General features: G+C 49.6%; 1 protein-coding gene across 1 annotated transcript; it reads left to right on the top strand.

Annotated features, from left to right (window-relative positions):
• Positions 1–14: 14 nt before the first annotated feature.
• On the top strand, positions 15–15,350 carry HPS4 (HPS4 biogenesis of lysosomal organelles complex 3 subunit 2). The gene is made up of 13 exons (XM_040611761.1): positions 15–117; positions 704–794; positions 1,358–1,501; positions 2,935–3,042; positions 3,438–3,554; positions 3,683–3,777; positions 5,405–5,477; positions 6,205–6,238; positions 6,870–6,966; positions 7,458–8,388; positions 11,431–11,563; positions 12,417–12,525; positions 14,073–15,350. The coding sequence occupies exons 1-13, from the start codon at positions 77–79 to the stop codon at positions 14,242–14,244; spliced, it is 2,145 nt and encodes a 714-aa protein (XP_040467695.1). The 5' UTR covers positions 15–76; the 3' UTR covers positions 14,245–15,350.
• The last annotated feature ends 1,701 nt before the right edge of the window (positions 15,351–17,051 follow it).

Genomic DNA, 17,051 nt, shown 5'->3' on the forward strand with positions numbered 1-17,051 from the left:
GGCCGGGCCGCTCAGCCCCGGCGCCGGCGGGACAGCCCCTCTCTCGGCCCGGCCCGCCGCCGGCAGCCCGACACCCATGGCCTGGCCCGCTGCACCGGAGCCCGGCCCGGCGCCATGGTGAGCCCCTTCCCCTGGGCCCGCGGCACGCGTGGCGGGCACCGGCCGCGGGTTTGTCCCTTCGGTTTCGTAGGGAGGTGCTTCATGCGGGCCAGGAGCGGGCCCGGGGCTCCCCGGGCTCGGCCGCCGGAGCGCGGAGGGGCGGGCCGGGCCAGGCCGCCCTGCGGCCCCGGTGCCTGTGGGCCGGGCAGCGGCTTGTGCCCTCCGCCCGTGCTCCTTGCAGCCTGGCCTGTGCAGTCGGCGACTGGGTGAAAAGCAGCAGATTGTGGGAGCTGTTTGGGCTGTACGTGGTTGATGCTTAATGACAATTAATCCGTGTGCTCAGGATGGGGTCTCACAAGGCTGCCTCTCCTTCCGCCTGTCTCAGCTGCAGAGTTATAGAAGGGATCTTCAACCCAGAAAAGTGGGCAGACTTCATAGTGTGGGACCCTTTTGGGTCTGAACTCAGGGTGACTCTGTGACAACAATGTCCCCCTTCATTTGCAATAACCCTTTTATTCCTCCACCTGAAATAATAGAAAGGAGAGGGAGAAATGTAACAGTTTTCAAATATACGATCGTTTCTGCTAATGCTTTGCTTTTTTAGGTGGAATTATTTTTTCCTTTATGATGGCTCAAAGGTTAAGGAAGAAGGAGATCCTACAAGTGCTGGGATTTGTTATTTTTATCCTCCTCAGGTAATGTCTGCTTTTATTTCAGTGCTTGTAAGGAAGTGTCTGTCCTGCTAGTCAGTGCTCATAATTTTAGTTCAGGAATAGCCGGGCTTTCAGGCGGAGCTTTGGATTAATTCCTATTTAGTATTCACAAAAATTTTAAGGAAACTTGTGCAGCTAGAACCAGGCGGAGCGGAGTGGTGCTACCCCAGGCTTGGTGCACAGAAGTCCTCGGGCTTCCGAGGCTGGTCATGGTAGAGCCGCGCTCTGCTCCCTCACTGTGGATTCTGACGGGTGGAGTAGTCCAGCAGAGTCCAAGTCTGTTCTGGTGATATGAATAATTATGCACGAGGGATAGAAGTTCCCCTAAACAAGCTCTAGGCCCTTGTGCTGCCTGAAAAAAAAAAAAGTCCAATTATTTTTTCCCCAGAAATTTGCCTGTGCTACTACATTTGATTTATAATTGTATTAAACTTATAATTAATTTTTATTTATATCTGAATACTGTAGTGATTTTTTTTCCCCCAAGTCCAGGATTTCTTTTTTCAAGGAAAACAAAAGTCTTTCTTCCCTGCCTTCCTCGACAGACTCTCCCCGACCAGCAGGAACTGCTGTGTGGACAGATTGCCGGAGTGGTGCACTGCATGACTGAGATTTCTGGAGTTCCTCCAAGTCTCATTCGCCTGAGAAAGCTCAAATTTGCAGTTGTAGTGGAAGGAGACTATCTGTGGGTGAGTTCAAGAGATCTGGAGGCAGTCACAGAGTGAAAACAGTGAGAGTCTGAACTACCGTATCAAAAAAGACTGCTTCCCCTCCCCGCCCCGGGTATGGGCTGCACACAGATAGACCTGGGGAGAGCTGGGGTGGGAACTTGCAATGCACAACTTTTCATTGCAAGGTAACTTAGATATTTTTTTTTTTACTGCAGCCCACAACTGTGTGTCGCGGCAGTCACTTCAGCTGTTCTGTAAAAAGCTTCACATACCTCATCTGCGTGTTCACACCCAATGTGTTTTTTTAAGATGTGCCTGGCAGTGGCTGTAAAATGTTGAGCTCTACATCGTTACATGTGTCCTTGGGTTACTGATAGTGACTGGAAACAAGATACCATGTGCTGCAGTTTATAATAAGGACTCAATCTCCCTGTTTGATAGTCTGATTGTTCCTTCCTTCTAACCCTCGGTATTTCCTGCAGACTCTGTCAGTGTTAGCAGACATTTAGCTGCTCTTTATTTGAGCAGCCTGTGGCAGAGTCATGAGAAAAATGCCCCAAACTGTCCCCTGGAAATTGGGCTGAGACCCGTCAGACCAGAGGAGGGCCACGAAGATGGTCAGAGGGCTGGAGCCCCTCGCCTGTGGATACAGGCTGAGCTGGGGTTGTTCAGCCTGGAGAAGAGGCAGCTCTGGGGAGACCTTACAGTGGCCTTTCAATACTTAAAGGGGGATTGTAAGAACGATGTGAACAGACTGTTTAGTAGAGCCTGTAGTGATAGGACAAGGAGTTTTAAACTGAAAGAGGGTAGATTTACATTAGATATCATGAAGAAATGCTGTGAGGCTGACGAGGCGCTGGCACAAGTTGCCCAGAGAAGCTGTGGATGCCCTCTCCCTGGAAGTGTTCAAGGCCAGGCTGGACGGAACTCTGAGCAAACAGGTCTAGTAGAAGGGGGGTTGGAACAACAAGATCTGTAAGGTCCCTTCCAGCCCAAACCATTCTGTGATTCTATGAATTGGCAGTGCTGTTCAGGCTCACTGGGCTCTCTCTGAGATGGAAAGCCTGATGCTTCTGTTTCTCTCAAAAACTAAATTAAGTATCTTCAGTGCTATAAATAACAAGTTAATTTGAATGTTTTTAAGTACTTAGTTTCAGGAAAGCATTCTTAGCTGTTAGAGCACTGAGCTAGGTCATCTAACGTGGGAAGGGAGCACATCTAAAACGCTGGGTTTCCAATATTGTTTATTTATCCTGTCTGCGCCAGGGTTCTTTTGTGGGTATTTTTGAATTTCCTTTTCATCTGACTTGTGAATCTGGGGGATGTTTGCCTGCTACAGAACTGCTTGTATGCCTTTGATACTCATTTGAAAGCGATTGAGAGTTGTTCTCACCTGCTGTACCTGGGTTTTGTCAGTAAACATTCTTCATTCCTGGCTTTCTGTATTGAAGGTTCTGGGCTGTGCTGTTGAGCTTCCTGATGTCAGCTGTAGACGGTTTCTGGAGCAGCTGATCAGCCTCTTCACCTTCTACAATGGACCTGTGCACCATGCATATGTGGTAATTAAAGATCAGCAGCCATGATGTTTCTGCCTAGGAAGAGATCTTAAAATACTTCCCGTATTGGCCAAGCTCTACCCAGGCACATACGTGCTGGCATGTTCCTTTATGTTGTCTTCCTGCTAGCAAGGATCAGAACAAGCTCATACATGAAAGAATTGGGACCTGGAAAAGTGTACAGGCCCATCCTCCTGTTGCACCGTGGTAGTGGGGGTATCTACTAAAAGTTTCCTTAATGTTCAGTTTGAAGCACTTTCAGTATCATCTTCCTCCTTATCCTCCCCAGATTCGTCACTTCTATAAGTATACTCTCTCAGGTTGATGGTGCCAGTCTAACATCCTGAATGCATTAAGGCCTGTGCAGTGACAGCTGTGTGGATTTTTGTTGTCTGCAGGCATTTTCTCAGGAGGAACTGAGCAGGCAGTGGGACAGATACATTGAACATATCCAAAAAAACACCAGTGACCTCCACAAGATTTTCAATTCTCTCTGGAATCTGGACAAAACCAAGGTAAACATCTGTCCTCTATAGTGTCTGGCTCTCGAGCTGCCTTAATGCCAATGTTTTTGTGTTTATTTGCTGCTTTGAGCATTTCCCAGGATTCTCTGTCCTAACTTCTTGTGGTTCTCCCTGTCTAGGTGGACCCCCTACTTTTACTGAAAGCAGCTCTCATCTTGCAAACTTGCCAGCGGTCTCCCCATGTCTTGGCAGGCTGCATTCTCTACAAAGGCTTGTAAGTAACCAGACGTTACCTAAAGGTTTAACCCGCACGTTAAATCTGCGCCTTCTCAGGGTTGTGATCCCGGAGTGCAGCCGGGGAGCGGAGCAAGGGCCGAGCTGTACACACAGGGCTGCTCTGTGTTATTGGCGGGAACATTAATGCTTCAGGCAAAGTAATCCCTGTTGTCTGGTGTGTTTCACAGAGGATGAGAGGTTACTTGCAGTTATTAGTGAGAGAAATGGAAACATGAAGAAATTTAAGGTTTGGGGTTTAGTAGTAATCTGCTGTCTTTGATATTCAGCAGGACATGAACTTTGGCTTTTTAGGTGGAAGTCACCAAGAAAAAGTTGTGCGAATATGATTCTTTCCCATTAGTATTCTTTTTGCAGTCTTACAAATACAGTGGATGCATGTGCTGTATGTATGTATTTGTGACCAACTTGATGGCCCGGGACCACTGTCTATACTGATAGAAAGTATGCAGAAGAACGAGCCAGAATTTCCTATGAGAAATGCTGGCTTCTTTCAGCTGGAGATTAATCATAGCTGAAGATGCTGCAGATGTGGCACTGAACAACATCAAGGAAAGCCTCAGAGGTGGCCTTGAAAGACAGGCGGTGTGGGATTCTGAGAATTTCTTGGCAATAGCATTCAAATGCCATTTTTCTTCAGCATAAACTGTTCCTGTAACACCGTTTACGAGTACTGGAAATATGCCACAATGTGTGCATCCTTCCAGGTCTGACAGAGGCAAGTCAGGCATTTTTAAGGGAATGATCTCATACTTACAAGCAGGATGCTGAGTGTGAGTCATTGCAGCACCTTAAAGCTGGCAGCATGTTGCAGTGGAAGTGGACATCTAACTTGAAAACGGAGTCTTCTGCATCTAGCCATCACTGATGTCTGTGTCTTGTATCACTGGTCTGTCTGATGGAGATTTTTGTTCACCAAGTGTCATCAGAGTTCTCTGAAGTCAAGTCTTGCTAACAACACTGCAGAGGGGTTTGTGCTTGGTTAAACTTCTTTAGAGTCGTTTGGAGAACCTCCAGAATGTGGATCTCAATGAGACGTAAATGGAAAGACCAAGAATACTTTTGGAAGTCCTGTACAAGGGGCCTGTGTTGCAGTAGTTTGAGTGCTAGTCTTTCCAAACCTTCTCCACTGTCCACGGCTCTTGGAGTGGCAGGAAGCCTGTATAGATTGATCTGTCTTAGGTTTTGACTTAGCAAAACCAGACTTCTTGGCCCAAAGTAAATGCCAGCAAGCAGCTTTCCTAAGTTTAGAGTGGAACTACCCAAAGAAAAAAAAAAAAAAGATTCCTGATGGTCACTCAATGTTCATTCCCCTTGTGCAGCAATGTTAGCTCCAGCCCATGTCTGGGGATGGTTCTTCAACCCTTGCAGAGTATCTGGTGGGACCGGGAGAGGTGGGTGCCATGGAACCTTGGGGACTGCCAAGGATCACCCAGCTGTGAAGTGGGGCCCTGCAGCACTGTTGGTTTTGCTCAGTACAAGCAGAAATGTCCTGTGAGCGTTACGGCTGACTCTGCCTGTCCTGATGCACTGAGTGCCAGGAGTCTATGGCTGAGCTTCAGGAAATGGATGTTCTGCTCCTGGATGATTTTGCTTTGTCCTTTTAGGATTGTGAGCACCCAGCTGCCACCTCCTCTCACTGCCAAAGTTCTCCTTCAAGGCAATGAGTCTCCAGGCCAGGTATGTTGCTAAACATGTTCCCTGCATGCAGATACCCACTTGTAAGAGCAGTGTGGGAGCTCTTGTCATGTAGGTCTTACGTGTCCATTACTGGGAAGGACAAATATTGATGCTGATGCTAAAAGCTTTTATTAGTTATGCCTGAGTAAGGTTTCAAGACTTCTGCACTAGGAATTTGCTTTTTTTATTTTTATTGTTTAAGTTACTGAATTCATGAGTTCTCATCTGTGTCATGTTTTGATTAACTTTTTACCCAAGTTTAGGTATTTAGTGCTGAACGTATAAAATCTATGTCTTGACAGTGACAAATCAATTTTTGTTTGCATTAAAACCTGTCAAAAGTAATTATTTATGTGGTTCAAAAAAGCCATCAAGATCCAGATATGAAGAAGAAGGCCTCTGCTCTTAATCTGGTTGAGCAAACCAAGTTTTTGTGCCCTGAGCAGGCAGTAATGGCAAATTGTGGTATTTGTCCTTGCTTTCAGGTGTGTATTTGTCCTTACTTTCAGCTGTATTTTGGTTCTTGGGACATCCCTCTACCTCGAGGGCTACCTAAGGAACAAATCACTGCCCAGCATAGTAAACCAGTCACAGCATTTGCTGAAGGGGATGGTCTGGGGTCTGCAGTAGTTACAGGGAGGCTGAGGAGGCTGGAAGAGACGTCCTGGTGGCACTGATGACCAGTGTCAAGTCATGCCACAGAGCTGATTCTTGGCTTTTCTTTCAGAGGGAGCCTGGAGGTGAGGAGCAGCGTGAGCCTGGTGAGCATCCAGCTGCAGAGTACTGATTGCCAAGCGCACAGCAGCATATGGGCGACCCTCTGGGCTGCATTCTCTGCAGTGAGAGCATGAGCTGATTCTCTGGGATTCACGTCAAAGCTCTTGCTGGATGCAGGAGTATATCCCTGAGGGTGTTGCTGCCACTAGTCAGCATGTGCCAGTGGGTGTTGTGTAATCAGAACTAGTTCCTTCCTTTGGCTAAGCAAAGGAATTTGCTCTTTTGGGTTTAATTGTCAGTTCTGCAGATTCCCAACACGCCTGCTTTAATTCCAGTTACCCATGTGCCTATTTGGCCACTGATGGAGCCCTGAAAACAGATGGCTGATGCTTACAGTCCAGATCTTCAGTCACTGTTTCTGAGCATCAGTTTATAGATACTCTGCCAGGATGGTTAATAAAAAAAACACCAAGGGAAATTTTAACTGTCGGGCATTAAGCGATGAAGAGGGGGGGAAAATGCTGCCTAGTCAGACGTGATCAGTTTGTGGTGACCCAAGATACAGAATGATAGCTGCCTTCACCTCCTGCGGAAGCCTTTGGGCTGATAGGTTTGGCTTCTGTTCTTTATGCTGGGCATGTTAATTTAGTCCTCGAACCTCCATTGCTTTTGCAGATTCTCCATTGCCGCAGGGTGTCCGTATCATCCCAGTATTCCTAACAGAAGGTGAAGTCTCAGTGCTCCGAGACTTTCCAGTGGAGTGGATGACTAGGTAGGAAATCAATCTGACACACAGAGAGGCTTTTGCAGCAAGGGAGCTAACATGTGACCCTGTGTCCTCACTAGCCATTGTCACTGTTTTCTCTGATACTAACTCAAACTCTGTCATCTGACTGTTAAAGCTGCCTGAGGTCTTTCGGAGCGGACAGAATTTGTGGTGTCCGTGTCTCTGTTGTGAAGCAGCATGAAGCGGAACTGTTTCCCAAGACCAAGTGTGATCTGTTGTTTATTAGCTCACAGTGCTGCTTAAAGCCTATGTGCTTTGTGAGTAAGGGAGTGACGTTCCCAGGAGTCTGCAGTGTAAGAGGCCCATGCTTTTCACCTCTGTTAGACCTTAGCCCATCCTTTTCCCAGGTGGATGCTTTTTGTAGCAGAGAATAGATCAGCTATTGAACACTGTAGGAGGTGGTAATGTTACTAGATAGGTAATAACTCCAAACAGATCCTACTCAGTAGTTTAATCAACTTGTCATCTCCTGCTAGGTCATCTGTGTCCTCAGCAAGCCCTAGAGGAGAGAAGAATGCTCTCTGCTCTCAGGCAGTTTCGGAGTCAACAGGAGTTCATGAAAACCAAAACATGAATAATATCTCTGTGCAAGAGTCCCCTGAGCAAGCTTCAAGCACAGCTGCACCAGAAGATGCTGTGCAATCAGGCAGCCTTGCTAACACTGGTCCTTTGAAGGGCTTCCCTGAAACGGAAACTAGTACAAAGAATTCTCCAACTGCAAAACCGAGCAGATCAGACAACAAAACCTCAGAGCTCAGTAAAAAAGCAGCCTTCCCATCAGAGATAGGCACAAAGCAGCTGCTGAGCCCTTCCACACTCCATACTGCTGAATATGCTCAAACTACAGGTCCATATCTGGAAGGCTTTTCCTTTCCGAACCCTTATGCCTGGGAACAGGAGAGTCAGAACATGGGGAAATCCCTTGTGAACTCCGACGTTGAGCAAAGCAGTTTCCAAAGTTATCGTGCAGCCAGTGGCAGTACGGCTGTTTGCTCTCCTGCCCAAGAGTTGAGCAGAAGGAAATCAGGTAAACAAGATAAACAAGGAACTACGAGCCAAAATAGTGTCTCTGGAGAAAGCAGCGGTGCAGCTGGTGGCAATGTGTGGGGTTTGGATTGTCCAGCTGCTGCTGTGCAATCAGAGCTCCAAAGCAGAAGTCAGCTGCCAGCTGTAGAGGTTCAAGAGAGTCTGCCCGGTGACCCAGCAGAGAACGTCCACTGTCCCAGAAGCAAGGAGAGTGACCGGCCACTTCAGGTAGATAGTCGAGGAGCCCACATCGGTGTGGAGTCGGGCGAACAGTGCAAACCAGTTAAGATGAGCTTGTATGTTCACTGCCTTAAGGGGCTTGTGCTCTCCCTGCTAGCTGAAGATGACCTCCGAGAGGACCAGAGCTCCATTGAAGATGTGGTAAGTGGGAAAGCTCTTCCACTCACTGCTGCTTGCCTGGTGGTGGGGGCAGGGGTTACAACTGAAGAGCGAGCATTGGATTGCGCTCCCCATCTCATTCCTTACCTGCTCTCTGTTGTGCAAGGCAAAGCCATTTGTCTTAGGGTTCGTTGCCACAACCAAAGCTACCTGGGAGGTTGTTCACAAACGTCAGGGAGCGAGTCTGAGAGGTGAGAGCATTGTCTCACAGGCGACTCCTGTTGCCTGTTGTCTGTCGGTTTCCGCGCTGGAGCAGGATGTGTAGGTGTGACTGTCAGACAGCCCCGCAGGCTGCCAAAGGCCTGTGCTGGATCTGGGTTTTGTTGGGAAACTGTCAGTTTTGTAGTGCTTTTTGGAAAGCAAGGTTTGTTCTCTGTTTAACCTCCACTTCACATGTCACAGCTTCTCACTCTGGAAGCACCGGAGAGACGTGTCTGGCATCGAGTCCCCGGAGCGTTTCCTCTCTTCAAGAAAGTCTGGCTGGCTGAGTCCACAGCCTGCTCTCCCTGGCACTGCTCTCCGGGGGCAGAGCGAAGGCTGCCGCTTGGGCACTGCAAATAGGTGCTGTACCAGAGCAATTCCAAATTACTCTGCTGTGGGATTTGCTTCGGTGCACAGGCTTCCCTGCCAAGCGGTGAGGTGCAGCTAATGGGGCTGCGGGGGAAGGAGGTGCCAGCCCCTGGCATTTCCCGGTGAAGCATTAGTCTGCAGAGCTGTTGCCTGGCCTCTGCCTCCCTAGCAGGAGCTGAGTCAAAGCTGCAGAGGCCTGTTTGATATGCCAGTTGCCATAGGAACAACCTAATTTCTTTAACCGACAGACTGGAAGGTGGAGGAAAGCTCAGACTAAGGGCTCCCAGCATTAGCAGAGCCTCAAGGTTACTCCGTTTCCTTCTGAGCTGTGGGACTCGGGGGCTGTGCCTGCGATCCCACCCCCCGTAAGCAGTGCGATGCCACCTCCGCACAGCATGGGAGGACTGCTGTGTCTAGGAAGGGTTTGCAAAATCAGCAGAGGCCAGGAGGTGCAGCCGTGGCCTTTTGCATCAGACATGGCATGTTGCTCTACCCCCTTTCTGCTCCTTTTGAACAGGCGGCTGCACAACATCTCCTGCTCTACCACGTCTTCTCCGGTGAGGGGGAAAGGGGGAGATACAGGGAGGTAGGAACTGGCGCTCTTGAGAGATGGAGGTTGTCTTTATTGCACAGGTACCCCCAGCTTTTCAGGGTTTCCTCCAGTTGTGGCTCCAGTCTGGCAGCACAGTGCTCAGAGGCGGTGTGATCCCTGACAGCCTCTGCTCTGCTTCATGTCTGACCTGCCATGAGAAGGAGCATCTGAAGGATGTAGCTAGCACGTGAAGCACCTTGTTTGGAGGGTTAGCTCTGCTAGTGACACATTGCATTGCGTGTCCTCCCCTCATCAGATGCCTAAGCAAGACCCACAGTGGACCCAGCCTGGCTCAGTTTGTCATTCAGTTCGTTATGTCTCAAGATCAACTGCCTGACACCGTTGTAATGCGTTTTGGTCGGTTTTCCTTTACGTATTGCCCCAGGGCTGACAAAGTCCTGTTTCATTCAGGTTCCTCTTTTCCCCAACACGTTGCTTCCATCTTGCATACTCCTGCTTTGTCAAATCTTAGCAAAACTGTACTTCCACACATCTTGGGTTTTGGATTCTTCTGACTACACTCTCACTCTGTGTACAGGTGTTTCGTTATCTCGTAGGGGAGATGCACTGCATGTCTCATCATCCCAGGAGGAAGAGTGTTGTTTGAGGAGGTAGAGCTGGTCTCTGCTGCTGGCATCATGGTGGATTTGAGGCGTAACCTCAGCTTGTCTCTTCCTTTGTTTATCTGTAGATTAAAAATGACCCTCAGCTCTCAGGGATGTCAAAGCCGAGTTGTAATTAATGTTTGTTGAATGCTTTGAGGCCCCTGAATGACACCAAAGAAGGGTAAAATATGCTACTTGTGCAGCTGAGAACAGCAGGCAGTGCCGATCATCCCTCTGGGAGGGTGGTTTCCAATACAGGCGTTCCCTGCAGAGCAGGCGGCTTTCAGGCTGGCTTCCTGCTGCTCTTCAGGTCTTAGCCCTTCATTTCGCTGCACAGAAAAGAAAACCTGTTCCATGACCAGGGGGGTCAAGGGTAGGCCAGGTGCTGTTGTCCTGCTGAATAGTGGCTTGATCCTCTCCGTGGCAGAGGGAAGCACATGGGCAGGCTGGAGGATTATGGAGTTAATCTTTCCAGCACTGCTGGAGAGCCCCTCAGCCCTGCCTGCTGCCTGGGGGCCTCACGCGGCCAAGGCAGCTGGGCTACTGAAAGTCCAGTCAGGAAAGCAACTTGGCTTTCATGTTAGTACATTGTTACGTGAATCCATTGCTCTGTGCCAGGCCTGTTGTTACCTCACAGGTGAGGCTGTTTTCTTGGCTTTGCTTTTTTTCCTTCTGGTGATAGCCCAGTGCCTGCAGTCTGTGGCCGGCCAGAAGCTCGGAGCGGAGGCTGAGTGCCTGTTAGAAGATTTACTCATATGTTGAGAGCGTGCTGCAGGAAACACTGCAGGCAATTAAATCCAGCCCAAGCATGTAAAGCTGCGTCCTGTGTTGTACTGTCTGTCTGGTGTAATAAAGGCTGGTAAGCAAAGGAATATCCCTTGCTAGCAGCTGAAAGTAATGGCCAGGATGTGAAAATGAGCCCTGGAGAACAAAGTTTGATGGTAAATTAGTGGAGTCATATGTTTTCCTGTAGTTAATAGCATCAGTTGGTTTAATGGCTTATTTTCAGGTTGGAGTACCCTTTTCTGAGTCCCTGTCTCACTGACTTGTAAGTTATGAGGCTCATCTGCTTTCTTCCATGCCCAAGTTTCCCAGCCATTCCTGGTGGGGGCCTGGTCAGCAGCAGCAGTATGTGGAAGGGTCCAGTCTCCCTGTCATCAACATTGGTCACCCAAGCTCCCTCTGGTACCTCCTTGGAAATCTAGACGAAGTCAGGCTTCTGCTGTAACACTTGCCTGGTTTTTGCCCTCTCTGCAGTACCACAGCAGTCTGGCTTCTCTAAACGGCCTTGAGGTTCATCTGAGGGAGACTCTGCCCAAAGACTCCTTGTCCCCAGCCAAGACAACCTACAGCTTCACTCACTATGACTGCGTTCAGAACGTACTCACAGGTAAGCCTTCATCTCCTAGAACAGCAGCTGCTTCGGAGGAGGGAGTAAGGAGGAGAGCAGGGTTTGTCATGCTTCAGACAACTTCTTAGAATCATTGCTTGCTATAACTCTTACAAAATAGCCTGGATATGAGGCCCTATTGAGGAAGCTTTATCTTTTGTGAGTTTATAATCTGCTGAAGGCTTGTTGATCGCTTTATTTGGATGAGAGCCCAGAGGCTTCTGGGAGATGGAGCAGCTGCCACTGGCACTTTGCTTGAAATGATGTTGCTTTGGGTTCTGTGAAGGACTAAGTAGGACTCGACATCCTCTTCAAACCCATTGTCCTTCCCCCAACTCCATTCATCCCTGGTGTGATGCCTTTTGTCCTGCTGTACAGGAGTGTTTGTCAGTCCTTTCTGGCTATGAGAAGCAGGAACAGGGAACAGGCAGTAGCCAGCAGTTCAGTGACTGCTGCCCTGGATTGGTGACTAGACCATCAACGTGTAGAAGGTCCTGTACACTATTTCTCCAGTTGCATTCTAATGTTTCCCTTTTTCTGGCAGTGTCACAGGCAGTGTCCTGGCTCCCTCCAGCTCAGAAGTAGTGCTTTAGGGAAAGAGAGAAACCCCAGCAATTCTGGGTAACCCAGGCCTTGGGCCTTCTTGTCCCCCCCCTCTGAAGTGTGTACACCAGGCGCAAGTCACTGACTAATTGCATTGAGGTCACATTGGGATTTAGGTTGTCACCCAGTCTCTCTTCTGCAGATAGCCAGGATCTGTGGGAGAGGTCCGCAGCCTTTTCCTGCTCAGTAAATGGGGGCACGCTCCTCTACAGAGTGGGCTTTTAACACACTCCTTGCTCCCGTTCTGCAGCCAACCTGCCCCAAACACCTGGCCCTCTGGATCGGCACTTCCTGAGAGCTGCTGCACTGATCCACTCCAACTTCAACCAGCTTCCGACTGCTTCAGAAGTGATAATCAGGTAAAGTGTGCTTGTAACTCCCTCCTCTTCCAGGCCCAGGAGTACTGGGTGGCACACAGAACAGGCAGAAGGGGGGAACGCCTTTTCTGAGGCTGGCTGAGGTTCAGCACGCATTATAATCACAGCGGTGTCTCTTGCCAAGGGTCAGTCATGTTGCCTTGTTCCCTGAAGTTTCCTCTTTAGATGCGGGCTACTTAATATTCTGCCTGTAGTGTGATCTGGATGTTGAGAGGCAAGAATGGCACTGTGGCGAGTGGACTGGAGGCCCAGCTGAGTTGTGCCATGGGTTTGGATTAAGATACAATGTTAGAGTATTGCCAGTTCTGGCACCATAAGGTTCTAAGATGCAGTTTTAAATATAGCTGTTCCTAATAAATTTGTGTCTCGGCTGGGAGCCAAAGGCACCCAGAATTGGCAACGTAGATTTTGTTTTCTTGCACGGCTTGTTGGGTTGGAAACACACTGTAATGTGTGTGACAAACTCAATTGTAATGCGCCAGGCGAGATGGTCTTATCACAGTCAGAGCCCTTCCACACAGCCGCAGCTAAAGCTGATCTCGTGCTACAGCACTCGCCCCGTTCCTGTAGCTGATCTCAGAGAGGATGGTTGTGTTGTGAGCGTGCAGAGATTCTGTTTGCCTGGCCGCGCTTGTTTGTCCAAAACATGTTGAAATAAAGATGCTTCTGGGAATTACACTGTTACACTTCTCTGACACAGCTTGCCAAAGGAATGTGAATCATACACTTCAATGCTGGAGAACTCCTTGTTTAGCCTTAGTTTGACTGGCTCCTTAAATCCTGTACTGGCTAAGCTGGCATATTCTCTGTTGCCCCAAAAAAAGCAACTCCGTGTGTGAATCAGACTGAGTAACAAGATGACTAAAACTGCTTTCTTTTATGGAGGGTTGTCACAGAAGGGTGTCAGCAAACATATCAATTGCTGCTTTCCTCCATCAAGGAGGAGTACAGACTCCTTTGCTTTGCTCCCTGCCAGCCCTCTTGCAGGTAAATACTGAGTGATTTTAATCAACAGCTTGAGCTTTCCTGGGTACAGTATCTGACTGTCATCTAAGCTTCATCCTGTGTGACTGAATGACCTCATATGGTTCCTGTTGCAAGGGTGCTGTGCTGGGATTTGCTTATGGACAGCAGCAGTGAGCTAGTTTCCTCCAGGAAAGAAGGGGTATTGGACACAAGGAGCATTTAACTACTGGCTCTTGATGTACAGGGCTAGTGTGCCAGCAAGGGAAATAATCACAGGATGGCCACATGCATGGGTGTTAATGCTGCTGAGTAGGTCCCAGAGCATGCGACATATGACGCTTCCTCTTTTAGGAAGGCAGGTCTGGTTCCCTGTGGCCTTCTGGTGATACACTTCAGGGTTTTGCTGCCCATTTTAGTTCTATGTTCCTTTGCTCTGCTGAAAGGCCCTCTCAACAGCTGGGAGTCCAGTGCCGTAAGCATCCCAACAGCCAGTCTGGCGAGTTGAAGTGGATCTTGCACAAAGCTATAAATCCTGACCACTGCCTTCTCTCCTGCCCTGCTAGGAATGCCTCCACAGCTGTGTATGCCTGCCGGAACCCCGTCCAGGAAACCTACTTCCAGCAGCTGGGTGCTCCACTCCGCAACTCAGGTGTTCCCAACCCTCACGACAGTGCATTCACCTTGCCAAGCAAAGCCAAGCAAAAGCTGCTGAAGCATGGAGTGAACCTGCTTTGAACTGATACACTGAGGCAACATGTCTTAGCCCGTGCTAAAAGTTAGTTCATCTTCAGTAATTAAAATCTCAAAGCCTTTTGTTCCATAGGAGGCACAAGGCTCTGTGCTATGTAGTGTCTCCAGCCTGCCTTGCTCTGAGCAAGGGGAACACTTATTGCCTTGTTCCTGCAGCACATTTTGTGCTAGTGCAGGGTACTATTGACGTTAGCACTTACCAAAGACTGAAGATGGAAAGTAGCTGTGCTGGGGTACTTGGTTTACATTGACTCTAGGACTATTCATGGTGCTCTGCTGCCATGGGCAGAGACTCCTGGAGTGCCTTGACCTAAAGTAGAACCTCTTGCTCTAAGCTACACAGACACCAGGCTACTGGGCAGTACTGGCTGTCAGAGATGTCAGTCAGACACTGCAGGTGCGTAGGGTTCTGTGCCTACACTTGCACTGGTCAGACTTGGGTTTTATTTATATTTCTTAGTCTATAGAAATGATCCCCTGCCACAATGTAATGCCTTACCTTGATTAACAGAGCCTGCATGTTCTCAGACTAACTGGAATAGAACAAGTGCTGCAAATCTCGCAATCCTCCTACAGGCGCTGTCAGGAGGTTTTTATACTGTAGCTGAATCGGGAAGATCCTTGTACAGCACCATGCAGCCTTCCTTGCTGACCCCCAACGTAGCTGTAACCTGCTGGCCTCTCACGGGGGCCATGCTGGTGGTGGTACGAATGCACTACACCTGCCTGCCCCTCGGCCTTCTGCTTCCTCCCCTCCCTCCTGTTGCAGTTGCAGGATCTTGTTTCACCTTCTTGTTCTTGCTGCTCAATTTTGTCTACTCTCTGGTGACAGAAAAGGCAAGTGGGAGCCCTTAAGCTAATGGGACCAAAGAGGTTTTGTAGCTCCTCAGCAACTGTTCTCTTTCTGCTCAGACGGTGTGTCCTGTGTCAGCAGCTGGCTGGGGGGGAACTGCTGGTGACGGCTGCTTAGACCTGCGTGATGGATGCCTCTGTCTGACTGTGCTGTATGTTTCAAAGCCTGCTGCTGTTACCTACACGCACATCACTGTGACCATGAAAATAAAAGGGAGTCTCCAAGACTCGTCCAAGTACTAGTGTCAGCGGCCAGGGTCCCACTTACTGCTTGGTCGTCATGTTTGTGATTCCTGGTGTGAGGGTTTGGGGTTGGGTGACCTGTTACCCCTGGTTAGCCCTGTGCCAAGGGCAAGTTCCTGCACTGGTGGGGTTGAACAGGCAGTGCCTGTTGCCTGGGTCACTCCTGCAAAAAGTGGCTCCTTGTCAGGGTCTTAGAAGGTTGCTAAAGGTAGATGCGTTACTGGCTTAACTGTGAAATGGTGAGAAGGCTTGCGTCGGTGTTAGCAGGGCAACCTCAGGAGCTGGACACAGTAAAGTCACCATTGTTGCAGCTTCTCATTCCACTCTGGCAACAGACAATTCCCAAGGTAGCTCTGCCATTGCAGGGCTCCTCTGCAGACCTTGGCTGGGAAATCCAGTGGACTCCAGAGGAAGAGCCAGCTGCTTGCTCCGAGGGTGGCTGGGCATGGATTGCCATCTGGCTTCCAACTCTGGCAGCCGAGGAGGTGTTGCAGGAGCAGGAGAGCTGTGTGGCACGGTTCCCTGCCACTGCTGTCCTCTGGGGGACTATTGCAGTGAAACTGTTCTGCACTAACTTACTGTCGGCATTGCCTGTGGGTAATGGCAGTGTGGATGTGAAAGCTCATTGGAAAGCCTGAGCTGTGGCCGTGCAGGAGACCTCCTGCCTTGGTGACACCCATGCGGGAGCCAGCACGGAGCAAGGTGCTGCTTCCCTGAGGTACGGACAAGCTGCTGTGGTTCTGGAGTGCAGCACAGAGAGGCATCGTGTTGGTGAGGGATGAGGTGGTGGGAGGAAAGACAGTTGTGTGCTCCAGCCCTCCTGTGATGTTCTGGGCTCTGCTGTGATGCTAAGCCAAGAGGCACCCCCTGTTAGACGCTGCTCTGTCTGTCTCCTCTGCACGCCCGGCAGCCCTGATCCAGGTTCTCTCTGCGATGCTCGGGTGGTGAGGAAGCTGCAAGGCAGCTCCAGACGCTCGGCTTCCCCGAGGGAGATCCTGCTGTCTCCTAGCTGGGTGTTTGGGGAAGTTGTCTGTTCTATCAGGAAACATGAAGAAGTTGAAGGAAAAGCCTGAGAGGGACAGGAGGGAGTTTTGGCACAGCAGCAAGGCACAAAATAGATGCTTTTGCCTGCTGTCATCAGGAATCTTCTACCACAATCTGCTGTGCCATCTGTTGGCAGTGGAACAGCTGGGGCAGCTTCATTCCCTTTTGCTTGTTGAACTGCATCTGGCCACCAAGACCTATTTCTGTCCTTTGATCGTTATGAGGAAAGTTGTCTTGGGGTAGGACAGCAAAGAGCTCCAGGCCCTCAACGTAATGGTTGCATTGCAGAGAGGATATTTAAAAATCGGTCATTTCAAGTATAACAAGATGAGCAGCTGCTGCGCTGGCTGTGTCCTGCCTGAGCGTGTGGGAGTGCTGCTAATGAGGGCTGGGGACCTCGCATGGAGCGACTTCTTGCATTGCCAGGCTGGCTCCATGCTCGGGGTGATGCTGGGCACTGGCTTTCAGGCAGTCGGGCAGGAACTGAGTGGCAGCCCACACCCTCCACCCTGGAGCTGCTCCTGCTGAAGCTGCCTGCTGCCTTTGATGCATCAGTGCAGGCAGCTGGAAGCATTTTCCGAAATGGTTGCTTTGAAGACTCTCCAGCAGGCTGGTGGCCCTGCTGCGGAGCCTGGAGAGTGTGCTGAGCTGAG

Source organism: Falco naumanni, chromosome 1 (genome assembly GCF_017639655.2).
Source record: "Falco naumanni isolate bFalNau1 chromosome 1, bFalNau1.pat, whole genome shotgun sequence".
Lineage (NCBI taxonomy): Eukaryota > Metazoa > Chordata > Aves > Falconiformes > Falconidae > Falco > Falco naumanni.